General features: G+C 45.0%; 1 protein-coding gene across 1 annotated transcript; it reads left to right on the forward strand.

Annotated features, from left to right (window-relative positions):
* The first annotated feature begins 6,891 nt into the window (after positions 1–6,891).
* LOC138807136 (type I iodothyronine deiodinase-like) lies at positions 6,892–21,301 on the forward strand. Its single transcript, XM_069992711.1, has 4 exons — positions 6,892–7,255; positions 15,894–16,037; positions 17,005–17,204; positions 20,103–21,301. Exons 1-4 carry the CDS (start codon positions 6,919–6,921, stop codon positions 20,169–20,171), a joined length of 750 nt encoding a protein of 249 aa, XP_069848812.1. The 5' UTR covers positions 6,892–6,918; the 3' UTR covers positions 20,172–21,301.
* Positions 21,302–22,697: the final 1,396 nt, after the last annotated feature.

Here is a 22,697-nt window from a genome sequence, read left to right on the forward strand (position 1 = left end):
TCCAGGTGATTTATATACCTCCTCTGGAAATACTAAGTAGGACAGTAAAATATGACCGTGACCATTAAAATTAGATCACCCAATTCTTTGGCTATAAAAATCTGAGGAAGTGATGTTGGCAATTACAATCCAAGTGTGTGAAATGAGAGAGCCAGGGGTAGGATGATGTTTGAGCATCCCCAGAGAGCCTTGTTCTTGCTTTATAGCCCTTATAGGGCAGAGCTTGGGGGCCAGGCTAGGGAAGGGGCCTGTACAGAATGGGCCTCACTCATCTGTCACCCCAGGCACCTGGGCCCCTAGGTGGATTATATCAGGACCCGACACAAGAGAGTTTCAACCTACCTCCTGCCCCTGTAGAGTTAGTGCCTAGGTAACCCTCCAGACTTTAGGGATCATTTCCTCTTCCTATGAGGTGACTGCCTTCACCTTCCAGGGCCTTTGCTTCCATAGTCACCTAGGAAGCAATATTTACCAGAATTACCTTTTGTCCATCTTTGCCAGCCTGTGAGGCTTTGAGGGCAGAGACCAGAAATAATAATGGTAGTTGCCTCTGGATCCCACTGTGAGCCTTGTGGCCAAATGCAAAGACTGTAAGTTAATGATCACTAATTGTTGCCATATGACTGGTGAGCAATTCGATATCATCACATTATTATTTATTAATGTATTTTTAAACTGGCCTTGTCATGTATGAAGGAGCTCTAATTCTCAGCCCAATCCTGCAAGCCTCAGGATACAATCTTCACTGTACAAAGCTGAATCTGAAAATATGAGCAGGGCACTTTTGCTGAAGTATGTACCAGGAATGACTCTCCATCACAAAATGAAACGTGCCACTGTCTCACACACCTCTTATGTGCCATTTTGTCTTTACCTCCCCTGCTGCTTTTCCTGGGCTGGCAAATTAACGAAAAGCTGGGCAGCTAGTCCCCCCTCCCTCATACATACACTTTGCATCTGTGTTCTTTGATCTGCACCATTCCCTGCTACAGTGACTTTACAACCATCCTGATCTTCGGGAAAGAGGATTCACCAGTAAGCATCTTGTGATGACAAAAGGCAAAGTGCCCCTCAAACAGGCAATTCCTTCTTATCATCTTGACAAGAGCAGTCAAAAATTATAGACCTCCTTTTATGCCTTCAAAGACAAAAACTGAAGCCCATGGTCAATTAAGCCATACCTGTGATTTTGGGAAAGTCTTAACAATGCATATCTCTCTGACCTCCTGCCCCCTAGATCTACTTATTTAACCTGAGGCCAAGGCATCCCAGAAGATAGCTAAAGATGTACAGAAGTGCTGCCTTCCCAAGGCTGTCATGTAACAAATCTTCTTTATGTTTATTATAAAGTTACAAATTGATTTTACTTAAATACATTAAAGCAGAAAAAAGATAAATGGTCCATGTTCATCATGGATAAAGCTTAGTAATTAAGTTAAATTATTCTAGATGAAAAATATCATCCTCTTTCAAAATTCAAAATTTAATTAACCTTTTTTTCTCTTTTCTTTTTTTTTTTTTTGTCAGTCGTGGGGCTTGAACTCTGAGCCTGGATGCTGTCCCTCAGCTCTTCAGTTCAAGGTGAGCCCTCTACCACTTGAGTCACAGCACCACTTCCAGTTTTCTGGTGGTTAATTGGAGATAAGAGTCTCACAGACTTTCCTGTCTGAGCTGGCTTTGAACTATAATCCTCAAGTCTCAGCCTCCTGAGTAGCTAGGATTACAGGCATGAACCACCAGCGCCTGGCAATTAATCTCCTTTTTCATTTCCCAAGTCTCTTTATTTGACATATGGGGCAAGTGACTGGACCTAATGTGAGACTCTTGGAGCTTGGGGTCTAAAAATTTATTTTCAATATCACCACCACCTCTCTTCTTCCAGCTTCAGCAGGCATAACCTGAGTGAGCTTTAGAAGTAGAGAAAATTGCTGGGCTCTGGTTACTCATGCCTGTAATCCTAGCTACTCAGGAAGCTGAGATCTGAGGATCATGGTTCAAGCCGGCCCAGGCAGGAAAATCCGTGAGACTCTGATCTCCAATAAACTACTAGAAAACCAGAAGTGGCACTGTGTCTTAAGCAGTAGAGTGCTCGCCTTGAGCTGAATAGCTGAGGGATAGTGCCCAAGCCCAGAGTTCAAGCCTCATGACCGACAAAAAAGAAAAAAGGAAAAAAATGGAGAAAATTGCTGGGCACTGGTAACTCATGCCTGTAATCCTAGCTACTCAGGATGCTGAGATCTGAGGGATATGGTTCAAAGCCAGCCTAAGCAGCAAAGCCTATGAGACTCATGTCCAATTAAGCACCTTCTCACCACCACCACCACCACCACCCCCGTCAAATAAAACAGAAGTAGTGCTATGGCTCAAGTGGTAGAGCGCTAGCCTTAAGCACCAAAGCTCAGAGACAGTACCCAGATCCTGAATTCAAGCCCCAAGTCTGGGACACACACACACTTATTTACCTAAGACCTTGGGACCATACCAATGGTTTATGATAATCAAGTGTTGTATGGTGAGACTCTTGGGCCAAAGGTGTTGAAGTCTGAATACTAGCCACATCAGACTGTTTGCCAAGCCTATGTTGTCAACCACCAATAGAAACCTATACACTAATGCTTAGGTGAGTATCCAGATTGACAATGAGAACCAATGCCATGTGGCTACGTCAGAATTCATAGCTTCGTGTAGCAAAGAACCATGAGCAGAAGCCTCTGTAAGAACTAGAGCTAAATATGAAAAGCTCAGCTGTAGCTGACAACTTGGTGGAGGCTCTGTTTGCAGTCAAATCTGAGGGTTGGGAGCCCAGCATTAGGGAAGCCCAGTGTTAGGGAAATGTACCCACACTTTGATGAAATTTACCTCCAGATTCTCACAGTGATGACTAGAGGGAAAATTCCCTCATGCTTTCAGCAAGAGAGTAAGGAAACAGTTTGAGATTTGTCATGAAACTATCCCTTTAACAAGGGAAAAACTGTTTTGCCAGAGTCAAACCTATTGCAGTTTCATCAGAATTTTTTTACTCTGGGCCTGGGCGCTGTCCCTCAGCTCTTCAGCTCAAGGCTAATGCTCTACCACTTGAGCCACAGCGCCACTTCCGGCTTTTTTCTTTTTGCTTATGTGGTGCTGAGGAATCGAACCCAGGGCCTCAGGCATGCAAGGCAAGTGCTCTACCACTGAGCCAACTTCCCAGCCCCTCATCAGAGTTTATCTGACATAGAGAAATACTTCACTTCTAGCCAACCTGTCCCACCTAAAAGGGGGAAATGACCAAGAAACACTTACATATTACCAGTGGCCTATATTTTTGGTGGGAGGATGGGTTTTGCTAGCAATAGAACACAAGACCTTAACATGCTAGGCAGGTGTTCTATTACTGACCCACATTTCAAGCCCCTACCTTTTTATTTTTATTTTTTGGCAGTACTAGGGTTTGAACAATTACAAGACATACTAAAAGGTACAAAACTCAGTTTGAGGAGGTAGAACAAGCATCAGAACGGGAATCAGCTATGGAAGAAATGCCACCCAGGATTTTAAAATAACTGACAAATATGTGATGGTTTTAGAAGCCCAGTGCCAGTGGCTCACACCTGTAATCCTAGCTGTGATTGCTTGAAGAAGAAGATGCTGGACTTGGTGAATACAACATGTGAGATCTTCTGAGATAAAGTATCTTTGGGAGTTTATTCTATGTCTTCCTTCCTACATGAAACTAATGTAGTAAAGGCAGTAACTGGACACCAGAGCCAAAGTTGACAACTTTTTGTAGTGTAGCCAGCTTTTCATGTCATCTTTTCCCTTCTACCCTTACTGACACATTATAAGTATTTGGGCATAGAAATAACCCAGGAGGGAGTGAATTAATACCTAGAGATTATTTAACACTGCAACTGGCTTTAGTCAGGACACTTTCCCTTTCTGGGCTTCAGTCTCCCACCATCTCTACCTCTCCCCTCTCAACTCTACTCCCCCTAGTTTAAAAAAAGGAAGTGGTTTTAGATGTATTTTAAAACACTTTCCAACTTTGAGCTTCTTTGAGTCATGCTCTCTGGCTTCTAGGCCTTTGGCCATGGGGTTCCTTCCACTAGGATCACTGTCCTCACTTTGAAGTCCTCTGGACCTCTCTGAAGAGAATCAGCTGCCTCTTCCCCATGCTCCCGTCATACCCACAAACCCTCTGACTCTGTATGAAGTAGACTACACAGCAATTTTCTGTGAACTTTCTCTTCCCTGCACTCAACTATGGCCTCCCGGAGGACTGGAAGTGTTTTACTCACTCCACTCCAGTGCTAAGTGGAGGGGCAGGCCTCAGATTTCCCTGGGGATGGCCCCAGCCCTGTACCAGCCTGGAAGGACCCAGATTCATAAACTCTGGTGCGGACTTGTCCTCCACAAATACCCATCATTGGGAAGCTGTGAGGGTGAAACCCATCTTTCTTTAGTAGAAGAATAACCACAGTTACAATCTATTCACTTGAAACCGATCTCTGTGTGCGTGTGCACACACACATGCGCCTATGCACATGTACACAGTGATTCTGCGGCTTGAATTTAGGGCCTCTGCCACGCCACGTACACTTGGTTGAAACTTTTGGAATGAAAGGTTCTGGACAGGAGTGGAGCCTGGCATAGACTCAAGCCCCAGGCATCCCCCAGGAGTTGGTGGAGAACTGGATTCCCTAAAAAAGACAATCTGGTCAGAATTAACCCGTTGTTCTCTGAGAAAGAGAAGTTCCAGTGTGACTGCTGCTCACCACAGTGACCCAGGGCCCAGTGGCAGGATGCCTGCCCTGTGCCCTGACAAGTCCCACCTGGGAGAGCATCTGTCCTGCCTCCAGGCCAATTCAGGCCTGCCATTGTATACAACAACTCTTGTTTCCTCCTCTAACAAGCAGCTCAGTATCCAACCACCATGGGAACCCAGTCCGAGAGGCAATGGAGAGGAAGCTGCCGAAGCAAGCGTTTGGAAAGGAGCAGAGATCACAGCAGGCAAAGCAGCCATGAATATGTGTCTGCAAGGAGTCCTTAGCTGGGTTCAGCAAAGAGAAGCCAGCGCAGGTGGGCGGAGCACTTCCATAAAGCTGCCTGTGGTGGACAGATGGCTTCTGATTTGACCTCGACAACAAAATAAGGGACTGCAAGTTCAATGAATAAGTCTCTGGCCAGAGAAACAAGGTCAAACACTTAAGTTTCTTCATTTCCAGTGGTTCCTGGTATTTCCAGCTGAGTGGACATCTTTCTGTGACCAATGGGTGCCACGCCACCTTCTGCGGAGTCTGCGTGAGAGATTGTGTTGGACAAAGAGCTTCAAGGAAGCATGCCCCCAGGAAGGGGGTGTTGGTTCAAGGCTTCCCATACACTTGGCTGCACCTTTATAGCCTCTACCTTTATTCTTACTATATTCTTCTTGGCTGTACATTCGTTGTCTTTATTCTCATTTTGGCTATTTTTCCATTGATCCGTGAACAGAGCATGTTGTATTTTTCTAGTCCAATAGAGATGGCTTCTCTAAAGTAATAAAGACTAAGGCCAAAGATTAAATGTGGGCAATCCCCCAATCAATCTATCATCTGATGTGACGTTGCCTCCAGAAACTCCTACAACTTCACAAGCGGTTTTACAGCTCATGAATAGTAAATATAAAGACTTAAAATTTCTAGATATGTCTAATAGACAAAATCAATAAACTAAACTAAGTTAGAAAGAGTTATCCCAGTAGTTTAGAGAGTTCTAAAAAGAAGGGACCTCTGATTATAAAAGAAAAAGAAAGATTCTCCCAACAGTTATGATTAAGTTTAGTCCAACTTACATTATAGAGAATAGATGGTGTTTTCACACAAAATATAAAGTTAGTAACATATTTCCTGTACCAACCAAGAACCATTTCCTTATACAGGAGCTTATAAAGATGAAATTAGTTGGATAAAATTAAAAAGAGTATAATGTAAGTACAGCCCTGTCTTAGGTTTGTTAATTATTAAACATAAAAAAGGCTGAATAGATGACGTATTCTATTAAACAATATGCTAGACTTGTTTCGCACCACTTAGCTTAAACAGTTGGTGGGATAGTCATTAATTTTCATGTAATTCATCAATGCTTTGCCTTTTAAAAAATTGATTACGTGCTTAAATAAACAAAGAATCTATGTCACAATCACACACTGTATAAAAATGTTAATTCTCCTCAATAAAGATACACTCAGATGCAACTCTTTTGAGTCTGTGTCTGTTTGTCACTTCGCCGACTCCTTTGCCCGCCTATCCCGAGATCCCTGTCCCGTCGGTCCCAGTGCTCCGGCCGAGCTGGTCCGTCGCAGGCCTCATACCCTTGTTGCTTGGCTTTTTCACTCAAGGCTAGTGCTCTACCAATTGAGTCACACTTCTATTTCTAGGCAGAGGTGGAGGGTGAGGGGGTATTTGCTGGTTAATTGGAGATGAGTCTCACAGACAGTTCCACATGGGTGGGCTTCAAATCATGATCCTCAGATCTCAGCCTCCTGAGTAGCTAGGATTTACAGGCATGAGCCACTGGTACCCAGCCTGAAACAAATCTTTTCCATTCTTTTATTAGCATATATTAATTGTACAGAAGGGTGACTTTAGCTGTACTGGGTCCAAGTATTCAAGTTAAGCAGAGGGAAAATTAAGATCTGGATTGTCCCAATCCAAGGATCTCTCAAAAGCAAAGACAACTGATCTGAAATGATAACAATTTAGAGTAAACATTTGTGCAGATGGTTAGGGATTTTCCATTTTATTGACAGCAAAGCAAACACCTTCCATCCTGGCTCCTTCCTCTGGTCAGGGATTGGCTCTTCCTACTCTGCACCTTTGTTCAGCTCCGCCCAGTGTTGCGTCTTGCTTGGCTGCAGCCTCTGGGTCCATCAGCCTCAGAGGCAGTGCTGGTTGCTCAGAGATGGGGCTGTCCCGGCAAGGACTGTGGCTGAAGCGGCTCTGGATATTCTTGCAGGTGGTTGTAGAGGTGGCCATGGGCAAAATGCTAATGATTCTTTTTCCAGAGAGGGTCAAGAAGCACATCCTGGCCATGGGCCAGAAGACCGGCATGACCAGGAATCCTCGCTTCTCCCCAGACAACTGGGTCCCGACTTTCTTTAGCACACAGTACTTCTGGTTCGTCCTGAAGGTCCGGTGGCAGAGACTGGAAGACAAGGCTATGTATGGAGGTCTGGCTCCAAACTGCTCAGTGATCAGCCTCTCAGGACAGAGGTGCAGCATTTGGGACTTCATGCAAGGTCAGGAGGCCACTATGTCCTCAGGGGGCTTGAGAAAGTGGCAGTGCAGGGGATGGAGAGGTGGCTTGGAAGGTGTTGAATTTTCTTCCTCTGCTCCTTTGGGGGGGGGGTTCTTTTCTTCTTCTTGATCAAGAAATGAAATATTCTCCAGTTCTGTTCCTCTGAGGGCATAACCACTTTCCCAGACAGTCAGATCACAAGTCATTCACTCTGGCTTCTAGCCCTCAATGCTGGTCTTATAATGAAGACCTTCTTCCAGGGCACCCCATGACCATCTCTGCTTGGCGAAACCCTCCCATCTCATCCTTCAGAGTGCTGCTCAAAGCCAACTCTAGTTTCCCCAACTCAGGTTGCCTCTCTTCTATTCTGATTAACATCTCAAAATTTACTTTATTCAGGCCATCGTGGTTTGTAATTGGGTGGTGGGTATTTGACTTAGGGGTTGCCTTCATTAGTTTTCAAACTCTGTGGAGGGACATTATAACTCTTCACAATTATTGTGCCCTGCCTTCTGTTGGCAGATAGTAATCACTCAGTATATACTTGTTGAAGATCTCTGTCTGTCTCTGTCTCTCTGTTTCTCTCTTTCTCTCTTCCTTCCTGGTTAATTGCAGATAAGAGTCTTACAGACTTTCCTGCCTGAGCTGGATTTGAACTGCAATCCTCAGATCTCAGCCTCCTGAGTAGCTAGGATGACAGGCGTGAGCCACCAGCTCCCAGCTAGGCTCCAACTTTTCTCACCACTATCACTTCTGAGCGCTCCTCACACTCACTTTCTGGAGATAAACTGTGGGGCCTTGTCCATCTCTTGTGCTTTGCCTTCTCTGTGACTTCACTGATACGTGAATGTCCTTCTGGAATGTTCTCCATGCCAGCCATCCACACACCCTCACGGGCCAGGGTCCAGCTTTCTGGACACTGTTAGTTGGGCTAACGCTGTTAGTTGGGGCCATGCCTCCCTGCCCACACCTCTCCTCATATGCCTTTCCTCAGAACCAGCACCTGGATACCTAAGCTCCCTGTTCTCAGGAGGCTGAGATCTGAGGATAGAGGTTTGAAGCCAGCAGAGGCAGACAAATCCAAAAGACTTTTTATCTCCAATGAACAAGAAAAAGCTAGAAATGGAGATGTGACTCAAGTGCTAGAGTACCAGTAAGGTATGGTGGGAGGAGGCAAGTAAGAGCTTGAGACCCTGAGTTCAAGCCCAATATTTCACAAAAAAACGACTCTGAGAAGCTCTGACTCTTAAAAGAAAACACATGAGCCTGGTGCTGGTGGTTCACACCTGTAATCCTAGCTACTCAGGAGGCTGAGATCTGAGGATCATGGTACAAAGCCAGCCCAGGCAGGAAAGTCCATGGGACTCTTCTCTTAACCACCAAAAGACCAGAAGTGGAGCTTTGGCTCAAATGGAAGAGGCCTAACCTTGAGTAAAAAAAGGTCAGAGACAGTTCCTAGGCCCTGAGTTCAAGCCCAGGACTGGCATTTAAAACAATAAAGCAAATGCATGAAACATTTAATACATCAACCTATTGCTGACTGGTTTTCCTAAGACATAAACCCAACTTTCCACCAAAGGAAATGGCCTATGATCATTGAACTGATTCCAAAAAGCACCCTTTGGGAAGTATTAACCTAGTCAGTCAATCCTCTCATTTTCGAAAGGAGTGAAATAAGGACAAGGGAACAGAGCCAGTGAGTGACCAGGTCAGATCCAGAGAGAGGACTTTTACTTTTGTGTTTTCAATGCTTTTTTTTTTTTTTTGTCAGTTATGGGGCTTGAATTCTGGGCCTGAACGCTGTCCCTCAGCTCTTCAGCTCAAGGCTAGCGCTCTACCACTTGAGCCACTGTGCCACTTCTGGTTTTCTGAGTAGTTTATTAGATATAAGAGTCTCACAGACTCTCCTGCCTGGGCTGGCTTTGAACCACAACCTCAGATCTCAGCCTCCTGAGTAGCTAGGATTATAGGTGAGAGCCACCAGCACCTGGCTTTTCAATGCTTTTTGACTGGCATTAACACCTCTAGTATGACAGACCCGTAGAAAATGCGCATGCGTGCGTGCGTGCGCACATACACATGCACACACAGCAAGCACGTGCACACACAGATGCACACAAATTATAGCAGTTTAAGTTGCCATCTATTCTCTCTCAGTCCCATCTACTGGTCTACTGCTTCTCCTGCTCTTGGGGCAAAGACATTATATCTCTACAGAACAGGTATATGTAATAAACAAATCTTTATAGTTCTGTGAAATGGAGACAGTAGGAAGGTTTGACTTTTCTCTGCTGCTGGACTTGGAAGGCTTCCTAGAGGAAGTGTCTTTGGAACTAAACTTTGAAGAAAGAATGACTTTTGTAGCTTAAGATGGGGAGTGTTGCTGGGCACCAGTGGCTCATGCCTGTAATCCTAGCTATTCAAGAAGCTGAGACCTGAGGATTGAAGCCACCCTGGGTAGAAAAGTCCTTGAGACTCTTTTTTTTTTTTTTTTTTTTGTCGGTCGTGGGGCTTGAACTCTGGGCCTGGGCGCTGTCCCTCAGCTCTTCAACTCAAGGCAAGCGCTCTACCACTTGAGCTACAGCGCCACTTCCTGTTTTCTGGTGGTTTTTTACTGGAGATAGGAGTCTCACAGTCTTTCCTGCCCAGGCTGGCTTTGAACCGAGATCCTCAGATCTCAGCCTCCTGAGTAGCTAGGATTACAGGTGTGAGCCACCAGCGCCCGGCTCCTTGAGACTCTTATCTACAATTAACCAGCAAAAAGCCAGAAGTGGTAGAGCACTATCCTTGAACAAAAAGGGACAGCTTAGACCTTGAGTTCAAGCCATACTACTGGTGCATGCGCACACGTGCACACACACAAACACACACACACACACACACACACACACACACACGGAGGGAAGTGTTTTAATCAAAGGGAGCACTAATAGTTTCTTTCTTTTCCTTTTTTTTGGCACAGGGGTTTGAACTCAAGGCCTTGTGCTTGTTAGACTGTCTCTTTATCATTTGAACCATGCCTCCAGACCTGCTTTTTGCTGGTTATTTTGGAGATGGAAGCTAGCAAAGTTTTCTGCCTGAGCTGACCTTGAATCAAGATCCTTCAGATTTCAGCCTCATGAATAGCTAGATACAGGCACAAGCTACTAGTGCTGGCTTCCTTTCTTCCTTTTTCTTTTATTCTTTTTTTATGAATTTAAGCCATAATGCCCCCAAAATAAAGACCTCAACTTATTCAACAAACATTCATACCAAGCAAGCACTGACATCGAGGAATAACCACTAATTTTACCATTACAGACACTGTAATAGGACAGACCAATTTGCTGGATACCAACCAAGGGGGGCGAGAGAGGGGGGGGGAAAGAAAGAAAGAAAGAAAGAAAGAAAGAAAGAAAGAAAGAAAGAAAGAAAGAAAGAAAGATCATTTCCCATTAGCTTTTCCTTGAAAGCTAACTTGCCTCAGGGCCAATTCACAGAATTGTCTTACAGTATTTAACTGTCTACCTTCAATGAAGAAAGGTCTCGGGTTGTCTCTGGGCCCTGCTACTGCAGTTGAGACCAAAGGATGAGAGGAGAATGACAGACAAACAGAAAATATTCCTTTATAAAATGGAGTTGGTATTCTACACTTAGACTTCGAATCCTCTGAAATAATAGGCAGTGGTAGTAACACCACAGAACTCAGACATGAGAGATGCAGGCAAGGCAAGCACAGGGTCATCTCACAGGTGGGGTTAGGAGGTCGCTGCTGGAAGGCTGCCTGGAGAACAGGACCATGAGCTGAATCTCTAAGGACAGCTCTAAGAACAGGGAAAGAAAGGGGAAGGGCATCCTTAAGCTTGGCAGAAGTGGGGTACAAAGGACAAGAAGGGATGAAAGATGAGGTTGACCACCAGCAGGGACCAGAACTTGGAGGCCTGGTGTGTCTTACCTGCAGACATATCTGAGATGCTTGGTTTTCAAGTACAGAGTTAACACGATCAGTTCTGCCTGTAAGATAGATACCTTGTAACTGTTTCAGACACCTAGTAGGCCATTAAAATGCTCTGTTGTATACTTTGAGCATGAACTGTGAATGTAGAGCCACAGATTGGGAGACCTGGAAAACTCTTTATGACTAACCAAAAGCAATTCCCCTGTTTCACAGATACAAAGGCCCAATGTAATAAATGACTTGTTCAGATTTCTTAGTTGAGACCAAACTAGAACTTGTGCTGGTGTACTTTCTGTCTTGTAGAAGGGGCTCAGAGAAACTAACAGCCATCTTCTATCCTCTGTGGTCTCCTGTAAGCACATGCACATTGTGCTCACACACTCTTGGACACACATACACACACACACACACACACACACATACACACACACACACAAGCTTTGACTAACTAGCATGTTGTGTGAGAAGACTAGTTATAGATTATTATCCAAGAGTCAGAAAATAAATTTCAGTCCCCATTTGAAATCTCAAATTTCTCCAAATGGAATGAGGAATTAGCTTGTAATTATGCATGGGGTTTTCTGCTGAGAGAACTTGGTGTGGAGTTAATTTACTGGCCTAGGAGTCTTTGGGGTAAGTCCAAGTCCACCTCTACTACAAACCTGTTTTCCTGTTTATAAAACAGAGTTGGGCTTGACCTGAGATCCTTACCTAACATTCTCAAAATGGTGTTCTCTGCCCTGTGGCCTGTGGACCTGGGCGTAATGCCAGCCTTCAGTGCAACTACCCACTATATCCATCTTTCCTCTCTCTGCTGTCTGAGAAGCAGAGAACTAAGTTTGAACTTTGCCCTCAATACCAATCACTGTGTCAACCACAATATAAATAATTAAACAAATGGCTCTGTCCCTTCCAGAGTGTCCCAATCAGTGGGTGTTGATTTTATTTTTTGGCCCATTGAACACAAAATTCCAGAAAGCTAATATTTTGAGCTAGACCAGAACCTTAGTCACTTATCTTACCCTAAGTGACTCCCTGGGGTCATTGGAGTCCACTGACCCACCACTTGGCCATGACTGACCTGAGATCCTTTCCTGCTGATACCTCCCTGTCACATGGGTGAGGAATAATCATGCAGGAAACCCACAGGGACTGAGGCCCACTCAGAGTCTCTGAGGGCCTCCTATGAAAACAATCTGTGAGCCAAAGATAAGGAGAGCTTTGTGTCTCTAGAGAAATCAATCTACCTTCTCCTTATACTGTAGACTTTAATACTAGGAATATATAATTGTGTTTCTCCTTTTACTTGGCCACCAGAAAACTCAGAACAAAATATATAACTCAGTTTTAATAAATACATAAGACATATTTATTATGTTTTATTCTCCTTTCCTGTTTTATGCCTTCCAGAGAGACAAGAGTTTCCCCCCCTGTCTATTCTGTTTTATATTTTATTATGTGCACAAGCTGCTTCAAATCCTTGTAGAACAAGGAAGATATGTAACTAATCAATTAACCACAGCAAAGCCGTACTGAAATCTGAGGATCATGGTTCAAAGTCAGCCTGGGCAGGAAAGGCCCTGAGACTCTTGTCTCCAATAAACTACTTAGAAAAAGCTGGAAGTGTCACTCTAGTTCAATGGTTGAGTGATAGCCTTGAGCAAAAGAAGCTTAGGGGGGCTGGGAAGGTGGCTCAGTGGTAGAGTGCTTGCCTTGCATGCAGGAGGCCCTGGGTTGGATTCCTCAGCACCACACAAGCAGAAAAAAAAAAAGCTGGAAGTGGCCTGTGGCTCAAGTGGTAGAGTGCTAGCCTTGAGCTGAAGAGCTGAGGGACAGCACCCAGGCCCAGAGTTCAGGCCCCATGACCGGACCAAAAAAAAAAGAAGCTTAGGGATAGCACCCACGCCCTGAGTTCAAGTCCCAGGATCAGCACACATGTACATCAAGCAAGCACACACACACACACACACACACACACACACACACACACACACACACACACACACTCCCAGGATCAGCACACATGTACATCAAGCAAGCACACACACACACACACACACACACACACACACACACACTATAGCAGTCCCATCTATTATACTGCTTCTCCTGGTCTACCGCTAGTGATGGCTCCCCGGTCCCTTGAAGTACTTCTCAATGCTCCCTAAGTGCTTCTTTCTCCTTGCTTCTGCACAATCAAACACCTTGGTGGGAGGGTCTAATCAGCCCTGGGTGTTAGTGCCTGTGGCTTGGCTGCTATGGGCAGACAGCAGACCTGAGCCCTTCTGTCTTCCACAGAACCCGGCTGGGCACCTTCTCCCCTCAATAGTATACAAAATAGGTTAAGGATTAAGGCAGCAAAAATCCACTACCCTTGCTTTATATCTCCATGACTCTCAATATAGCCAGAATAAAATTGAAATTCTTGCCAGACACCAGTGGCTCATGCCTGTAATCCTTGCTACTTGGGAGGTTAAGATCTGATAGTTACAGTCTGAAGCCAGCCCAGGCTTTTAAGACAAAAAATTGAAATTCTTCACTGAGGTCTCTATTATGGCTGCTTTTCCTTCTGGTTCCAGCCAGTGATCTTGTGAGTCCTTGAACAAACTCGGCCCTGTCTGTCCTGGAGGACTTTGAACATTGAGTCCCTTTGCCTGGAAAGCCCTTTATCCTTTCCCCATGGTTGGTCTTTCTATTCCTTCGCTTCTCAGGTTAAATGGCAGCTCCCCAGAGGCCCTCTCTGGGGAGAGGTCTGAAGTAGGGCACTTCTTTATAGTCTCTTTCACAATACTTATCACATTTGAAATTGCTTCACTTATGTGCTTATTTGCTTTGGTTGCCTGACTCCCCACTAATCAGACCTGAAACTACATGCAGGCAGAGGCTTGCTGGCCACCTTTCCCACTGAATCCCCAGTGTGTGGCATGTAGCTTTGCCCATTATAAGTGCTGAACAAATGCTTGAAGAGTGAACATGCGCATGCTCAAGATCTGGGATACAAATGGGAGAAGTATGAATGAGGCCCTGCCCTCAAGGGGCAGTGAACACAGGATTGGAGGTTGGGGGTGGGGGTGGGGGGTGGAGAACCTTAAGGCTATAGCACAGTACAGGACCAGCTCTTACCACAATAGATGTGATAAAGGTTTAGCAGGGGCTGGGAAGGTGGCTCAGTGGTAGAGTGCTTGCCTTGCATGCATGCATGAGGCCCTGGGTTCAATTCCTTAGTACCACATAAGCTGAAAAAGCCGGAAGTGTCGCTGTGGCTCAAGTGGTAGAGCGCTAGCCTTAAGCTGAAGAGCTGAGGGACAGCGCCCAGGCCCAAAGTTCAGGCCCCATCACACACACACACACACACACACACACACACACACACACACACACACACACACACACACACACACACAGAGTTCAGGCTCCATCACACACACACACACACACACACACACACACACACACACACACACACACACACACACACACACACACACACACACACACACAAAAGGTTTAGCGGTGTTCTGGCCCTGGCTCTGGCTCTGGGGTGTTGTCCTAGTCCAAGTTGGGGAATTATAGATGACTCTGACCTATAGGCATGAGTTCCTGACTCACACAGGACCCCACGCTCAGAAAGGCCTCACACTTGCAGATTTATGCTCTGCAAAAAGCTATCTTGAAATTCTTCATTTCATCTTTGGGTCTGCCTTTTGTTAGTGAAGCCCAAAGGAACAACAGAGGTTGCCAGGGGGACTCAGAGCCTTGATTCACACAGGTCCTGTTTTCCAGACCTTCCTGTACCTCTGAGGCATATTTTGCAAGGTCCACTGTCCCAGCTCTGGATGTTCCTTCTTTCTGCTTCCACCCAATGAACTGCTATCACTTTCTGGTCACAGAGAGGGTCTGGCCCCAGCATGGGCAGCTCAGGGTCAGGTATGGGCATCCCCTGACATCTCATGGCATGGCATGGCAGTAACTGTCTCTACCCGGACTAGCAGTGATGTAATTTGCCAAGTGATGTAGTAGTGACTTAGGATAAACTTTTTTCTTTGACATTTTTGGGGCTTGAACTAAGAGCCCCGGACACTGTCCCTGGCCTGTTTTGTTTTGTTTTTCTCAAAGCAAGCATTCTACCACTTACAGCAACAGTGCCACTTCCAGTTTTTAAGTGGTTAATTAGAGAAAAGAGTCTCATAGACTTTCCTACCTGGGCTGGCTTCAGATCTCAGCCTCCTGAGTCATTAGGATTACAGGCATGAGCCACCAGCACCCAGCTAGAGAAACTTTTCCTCTCTTCTTCCATCACAGTGTCAAGCATGACCCCAAAGAGGAAACTGCAGTACCTTTGGGGTTGAGGTCACTAGGAAGGGGGAAAGTCTGGTTCAACTTCTATGCTCTTGGCTGGGGCGTGATACCTTGCTCTGGTGGCTGGAGAGAGAGGGAAGCTGTATATGCATGCCATTTTAGCACACACACAAACACACACACACACACGTGCACATGCACACACGCACATCTGCAGGTGGTCCACTGAGGTATCTTATAAAACCTCTTATTTTAGAAAGGCACAAACCAGTGCCACTAGGTCCAGGCCCCATCCTGGAGGGGCAGTAAAGAGAACAGAATTGTGAAGTAGGAGAGAAGATGGTACATGCAAAAGAAAACTGAGAACAGATTCTACATTTATGATGGCTTCTTTTCTGTTTAGGCAATAGGCCACTGGTACTGAACTTTGGTAGTTGCACCTGACCTTCATTTCTTTTCAAATTCGACCAATTCAAGAGACTTGTAGAAGACTTTCATTCCACAGCCGATTTCCTCATCATTTACATTGAAGAAGCACATGCATCAGGTACAGAAAGATTATCTGCCTCTTCCTTTTTTCACTCTTTTCTCTCTTCCCTTTCCCCAAGCCCCATTTCAAGCCTGGGTGGAGAGGCCAGAAGAGGAAGAAAGAGTAAAAGAGCTGAAAGATTTAAGGAGAGTGATAAGGTCTGATTTGTATTTTTAAAAGATTGTTGTAATTGAGGAATAGCCCTTAAAACATTAAGAGTCCTTAAAACTTCAGTATTAGAATCAATTGGAAGGCTGTTGAACACAGATTGCTGGGCTTTATTCTTGGCCAGTACAGGTTGGGGCCTAAGAATCGACATTACTAAGAAACTCCTAAGTGATGTTGTACAGCTAGTCTGGGGAATACACACCTGGATAACCACTGCTCTAGACTCTTGTCTGTCAAAGTACGATGCAGGCACCAACAGCCTTGCCATTCTGGGAGCTGGACAAAGAATGTTCCTTTAGCCTGACACCCATGGTTCATGCATATAATCCTATCTAAGATATGAGGATCATGGTTCGAAGCCAGCCTGGGCAGTAAAGTATGTATGACTCTTATCTGTAATTAACCAGCAGAAAGCCAGAAATGGAGCTGTGGCTTAAATGGTAGTGTTATCCTTGAGTGAAAACACGAAGGGACAGAACCCAGGCCCTGAGTCCTCCCCCCCGCCCCCCCCCCCAAAAAAAACCCAAAATCTACAAAGTCCTTGAGAGATTCATGTGTACTAAAGATCAAGAAGCACTGTGTCTCAGACTATCTCACACTGAAGAGCTAAGGCCTGTAGTCAGAAGCCTAGTGCTTCAGTTCTAGATCAATCAGTAATTCTCTCTGCAACATTGTCACCTATCTTTAGTGGGAAACTGGGTCTAATCATAGCCAAGGGCACTCTATGTGGGATATTATGTTAAAATCAGGTGGCATTTAGTCTGCAGGAAGTGTGGAGCATGCCTATGGAGTCTGGGGACTAATATTTCTCTTGTAGATGGTTGGGCTTTTAAGAACAATGTGAACATCAGCCATCACCGGAACCTCCAGGACCGCCTGCAGGCAGCCCAGCTGCTACTGGACCAGAAGCCTCAGTGCCCTGTCGTGGTGGACACAATGGAGAACCAGAGCAGCCAGCTCTATGCAGCCCTGCCAGAGAGGCTCTATGTACTTCAGGAGGGCAGGATTCTCTATAAGGTTGTGACCTTGGGGCAAAGGGCTCTGGAAAGACAATGCCAAAAGAGGGCTTTGTTTCAGGGAGACCTGGATTCAAATCACTGCTGTCCACGTGAACACAGCAACCTATTCACCCCTTTAGCTCTTCTGCAATATGAAATTGCAGAGATGAAATAATGCACATGAAAATACTTAGCAGTTACACCATAGCTGCATCCTCCTATCTGCCTTCAGAAGCCAGATGGTTTGGTTTTATGAGAGATAGAAAATGCTGTTTTGGGGGCTGGGTAGGTGGCTCAGTGGTAGAGCGCTTGCCTTGTATGCATGAGGCCCTGGATTGGATTCCTCAGTGACACATAAGCAGAAAAAGCAGGAAGTGGCACTGTGGCTCAAGTAGTAGAGGACTAGCCTTGAGCTGAAGAGCTGAGGGACAGTGCCCAGGCCCAGAGTTCAAGCCCCACAACAGACAAAAGAAAAAGAAAAAGAAGAAAGAAAAGAAAACATTGTTTGTGGAAATAGAGGTGTGAGTCTTGAGTGGAAAAAGCCAAGAGAACATGGAGGCCCTCAATTCAAGCCCCAATACTTGCACACAAAGCAGGGGGCAGGGAGGGGGAAGGAAGGAAGGGAGGGAGGGAGCGAAAGAGGGAGGGAAAGGAAGAAAGGAAGAAAAAAAGGGAAGGGAAGCAAGAACATGTTCCCATTTTATAAATGATGATCAGAGAGGGGAACTGACTAAACTGACTTGCCCCAGATTACTAGGCAAGGCTTTGATTTCCATTCTAAATCTCCTGGAAGGGGTACAACAGAAAATGGAGGGGCTCTGAAGCCATCATTGCTGAGGCAGGTCTGACCCTGGGTGTAGGAGGTCAAGGAGAGTGGGCCCTCTACACTAGGAGTGAGAAATGCTGATGTAAGGATGAGACATGGGAGCTTGACTCAATACCGAGGCTTCCTGATGGCTACTGTCTCTCAAGGTTTTGGCCTGGTTAGAATAAAGGAAGCAAGCACAGCTTCTGATCCTGGGACATTAAGTTTCATAGGGATTTCAAACCTTGGAGACAGATGAAACCCAACTGCCAGATGCTCTCTGACCTATAGGCCAGGCTGGCCCTACCTATGCAGGTCAAATAAAGAACGCCTTGGGCTGGGAAGGTGGCTCAGTGGTAGAGTGCTTGCCTTGCATGCATGAGGCCCTGGGTTTGATTCCTTAGCATCGCATAAGCAGAAAAAGCCAGAAGTGGCACTGTGCTTCAAGTGGTAGAGTGCTAGCCTTGAGCTGAAGAGCTCAGGAACAGCATCCAGGCCCAGAGTTCAAGCCCCACGACTGACATGCAAGTACCAGACATACACAAATTAACTTAATTGACTCCTATGTTACTTCAAGATCCTAGTGGTCTTCCCAGACTATAAAGAAGCCCCAGATATCAGCAGTAATGCAATGTCCCATGTGGCATGGGACTCCAGAGCAGGAGTCAACAACCTTTTCAAGCTGGACACCAGTGACTCACACATGTAATCCTAGCTACCCAGGAGGCTGAGATCTGAGGATTGAGGTTGGAAGTCAGCCCAGGCAGGAAAATCCATGAGAGTCTTATTTCCAATTAACAACCAGAAAATCAGAAATGGTGCTGTGGCTCAAGTGGTAGAGCATTCACCTTCAGCTGAAGAGCTCGGGGACAGTGCCCAAACCCAGTGCTCAAGCCCCACGACTGACAAGCCCCTCCTCCCCCCTCCCCCAAAAAGCCTTTTCTATGAAGGATCAGGTGATAGATAGTTTTGACTTCGTAAGCCAAATAACCCTGGGATTCCCCAACTTTTCAATTCTGGGGCTCAGTGATAGAGTGTTTACCTAGTATACATGAGGCTCTGGGCTCTTATTGACCAATAAAAACAAACAATAACAACAAAAGAAACAACCAAAAGAAGCAGCCACAGACAATGTGTAAATGAAAACATGTGAGGCATCAGAATGAACTTGGTTCTCCAAGCACATTTCCCAACTCCTGTGGAAGAATAGGCTTTTCAGAGGATGTAGCAAGCCTAGTTGGGTCTTAAACCATAAAGAGTTGTATGGGGAGGAAAAATCATTGCACAAATAGGGAAAAGGGTGGGCAAGGCACTGAGGTATGTTAGAGAAGGAAGAGGGTAGGGAATTGGGGGCATTTGGGTTTCAGGGCTCTTTTTTTTTTTTTTTTTTTTTTTTGTCGGTCATGCGGGCACTGTCCCTGAGCTCTTCAGCTCAAGGTGAGTGCTCTACCACTTGAGCCACAGCACCATTTCCAGTTTCCTGAGTAGCTAGGATTACAGGAGTGAGCCACCGGTGCACTGGTGCCCAGCAAAGGCTCTGGTTCTTAACCAGAGACTTCAGCTTTCATCTTGGGGCAAGGAGGCCTAGGAGGACCATGAGGAGAAAAAGCACAATCAGATTTGTACTACAGAAAGAATATTGACTACTGGGTGAAGAATGGACTAGAGTAGGTAGGGACTGAAGATAGGAGATCACTGGGAGTTGTGCTAGGGGCCCAAAGAGAGCTGATCTAGTGCAAAGGATTGGATAGGTGAAGGTCGTTCCTGTGTAGAATGGGCAGAACTCTATGTGAGGGCTGGAGAGAATGAGGCAGGTCTGAAGGTCTGATGATGGAAGGAAATCTTACTTACATAGATCCTTTGCTGAAACTTTGTCCCTTTGCCTCCCTGAGTTTTCCTTCTACTTCTCTGCCTAGTCCTCTGGATGAATGTTGGTGCCACCCTCTTGTATCGTTGGGTGATCAGATCCACCTCACATTGCATCTGACACTGTCTGTGCAGTACTAATAATTCCTGCGTAGATACCACCACCCCATCTCACATCAGAGCTCTAGACCCATATATTCCCTGCAAGGTGGAACTCAGGGAATGCCTGATTCATTTCTCTTGCAGGGAAAACCTGGCCCTTGGAACTACAATCCAGAAGAAGTTCGTGCTGTTCTGGAAAAGCTCCGTACCTAATCTGGACAGATCCTCCAGTTCTAGGTAGCAAACAGGAGGATTCTTCCAGGCTTGGCTCTTCTCCCAGCCCAGAAGCGTTTTTATCTTTAACTTGAGTTCCCAGCTGAACCACTAGCAAACAACGCCCAGCTAGGAAATGCAGGTCAGAGTGACCAATCAGGACAAATTGTTATAACCCGAAAATGAAGCAATGCTTGGGCTGTTCATGTAAGTGTACTGTTAAAGAATGTCTAACTTCACACTGTACCCACCACATTCATTGCACAATGCCTTCAAATAAGAGAGCAATGATACCCCACTGGCATATCCAAGTGTGATATCTCTCTAGCCATTCTGATACCAAGCAGTTTATTATGGCATCCCTTGTGTTAAGCAAATTCATCTGACCAAATCCACTATTCATAGAATTGATCACTAAGATGGGGATAAGATGGGGATGTAGATGTGGCTCCAGTTCTATGGTCCCTGCCTAACTGGTGAAAGACCCCGAGATCAAACCCCAGAGTAATAATTTTTTAAAAGGATACAAATTGGTTTTTAGCATCAAGCGCTGAAAGAATTCTAGTTGTTAGAGAAGAGAAATTGGGAGAGGAGCTGGTAGGAGAAAAAGACAGTAACCCTTTCCTTGCTGAAAGATTAAAATAGGTCAGTGGTGGTAGTACTGGGGCAGGTTTCCATGGTAACACATATCCAATAATACCAGGAAGAGAATACTCACCTTAACATCTTTGAATATTTCACAGAAATCTGGCTCTTTGATAAGCTGGAATCTTCCACTGTTCCCACTCATTTTGAAGAAAGGATTATTTTTTGTTTCCCCAAAGCATTATAATCTTGACCAATTGGACAGCAGGCATTGATCAGCAAAAACTGTCATTGAGTTATGCAGAAGCTCAGGTTTGAAATTCTGTTTCACTTGTTTCTTCACAAGTCTCTTAGTGGTCATTTGTGTTAGGTTATATCAGACTTATGGATAATCATTGGTATTCATCTATTTTAACTCTGCTTCTTTTCATATTTGTTTATGATGGCCACAGCCTAAAGTAGACACGGCTGTGACTTGATTTTTTAAAATGTTTTAAGATGCAAACAAGTTAATATTGAACCATTAAAATATATCTAGCAATTTAGGATGTGTGATCTTTACATTTGCTTTTCCAATTTGTGTCAGGATGATCTATGTTTTATCATCTCCAAATGTAATTGATAAGCTAAAATTTCTCTTGCTAAAGGGATTCTATTTCTCTCTGTGCCATGTGACAAATGTGGTATTGTCTTGTGAAATCCTGCTAGAGGGAAATGATTTTCCACACTGAAACCAAACTACCTTCACATGACAAAAGAATGAACTTGAGAGACATTTTGCTAGCTTAAAAATATGCTCTGCATTCTTTGCTACAGTGTTAATAATTTAATGTTGCCATTTCACTTTTTGGGGAGGACAAGATTAATCTACATAATCCAGGGTGCAATCTGTAAGCCTGGGACTACAGGAATACATCACAACAACTCTAAAATTTTACTCTTTTTAAAAAATTGCTACTATTAATCATCTACCATGCACAGGTACTTACAGATGTGTTCTCACTAAATTTCTTATCCCAGAGAGAAGATTATTATCCTAATTTTAGAGATGAAGAAATCATGCCTCAGAGAGTTGTGTAAGTTCTCAAAACTTGTAAATAACAAATTGAGATTTGAACGCCATCTCTTGAGGTCAAGACTGGAGTCCTGGTTCTGATAAGTTACTATCTGGGCTCAGTTGCTGGGGTATCCTGAAGTATAAAATGGATTTTCTGCTGTACCTCACATAGAGGACTCATGAGCAAAACATTGAGAACTGTGAATAGCTTGGAGAAAATGCATGTAAGTGCTGGCTAGTATTGTGATCACCGTCTTAGTGTTCCACAGTTGCATTTTTAGGCTCACTTTTGGGGCCAAAGTAACTGGGCAACACAGGCCTGAGTTTGTGAGGTGCTACTGAGAAGAGTGGCTGAGAGTGATGGGCAACACTGTCTCACTCCAAGTACCTGGTTCCACCAAGAACACAGCATGGAGGGCAATGCTCTTCTGAAGTCCCAGTAGAACACACCCACACCCACATACCCATACCCACACATGAAAGCAGGATTTATTCTGCTTCACTGTTTCTTTCTTTCTTCCTTCCTTCCCCCTCCCCCCCCCTCTGTTAGTAAGGCTTGAATTCAGGCCCTGGGTGCTCTTTGAACTCTTTCATTCAAGGCTAGCATTCTACCACTTTGAGCCACAGCTCCACTTCTGATTTTCTGGTGGTTAAGATCCTTAGATCTCAGTCTCCTGAGTAGCTAGGATTACAGGTGTGAGCCACCAGTGCCCAGCTGTTTCACTGTTTCATGAAGAAATCTAGTCACCTTATGGTTACCAGGAAGCTGGTGAAGGAGAGAGAGAGACAGAGAAAGAGAGAGAGACAGACAGACAGACAGACACAGAGAGACAGAGACAGACACAGAGACAAAGACAGAGAGAGAAGAAGAAGGAGGAGGAGGA

Source organism: Dipodomys merriami, unplaced genomic scaffold (genome assembly GCF_024711535.1).
Source record: "Dipodomys merriami isolate MVZ:Mamm:240054 unplaced genomic scaffold, mDipMer1.0.p SCAF_412, whole genome shotgun sequence".
NCBI lineage: Eukaryota > Metazoa > Chordata > Mammalia > Rodentia > Heteromyidae > Dipodomys > Dipodomys merriami.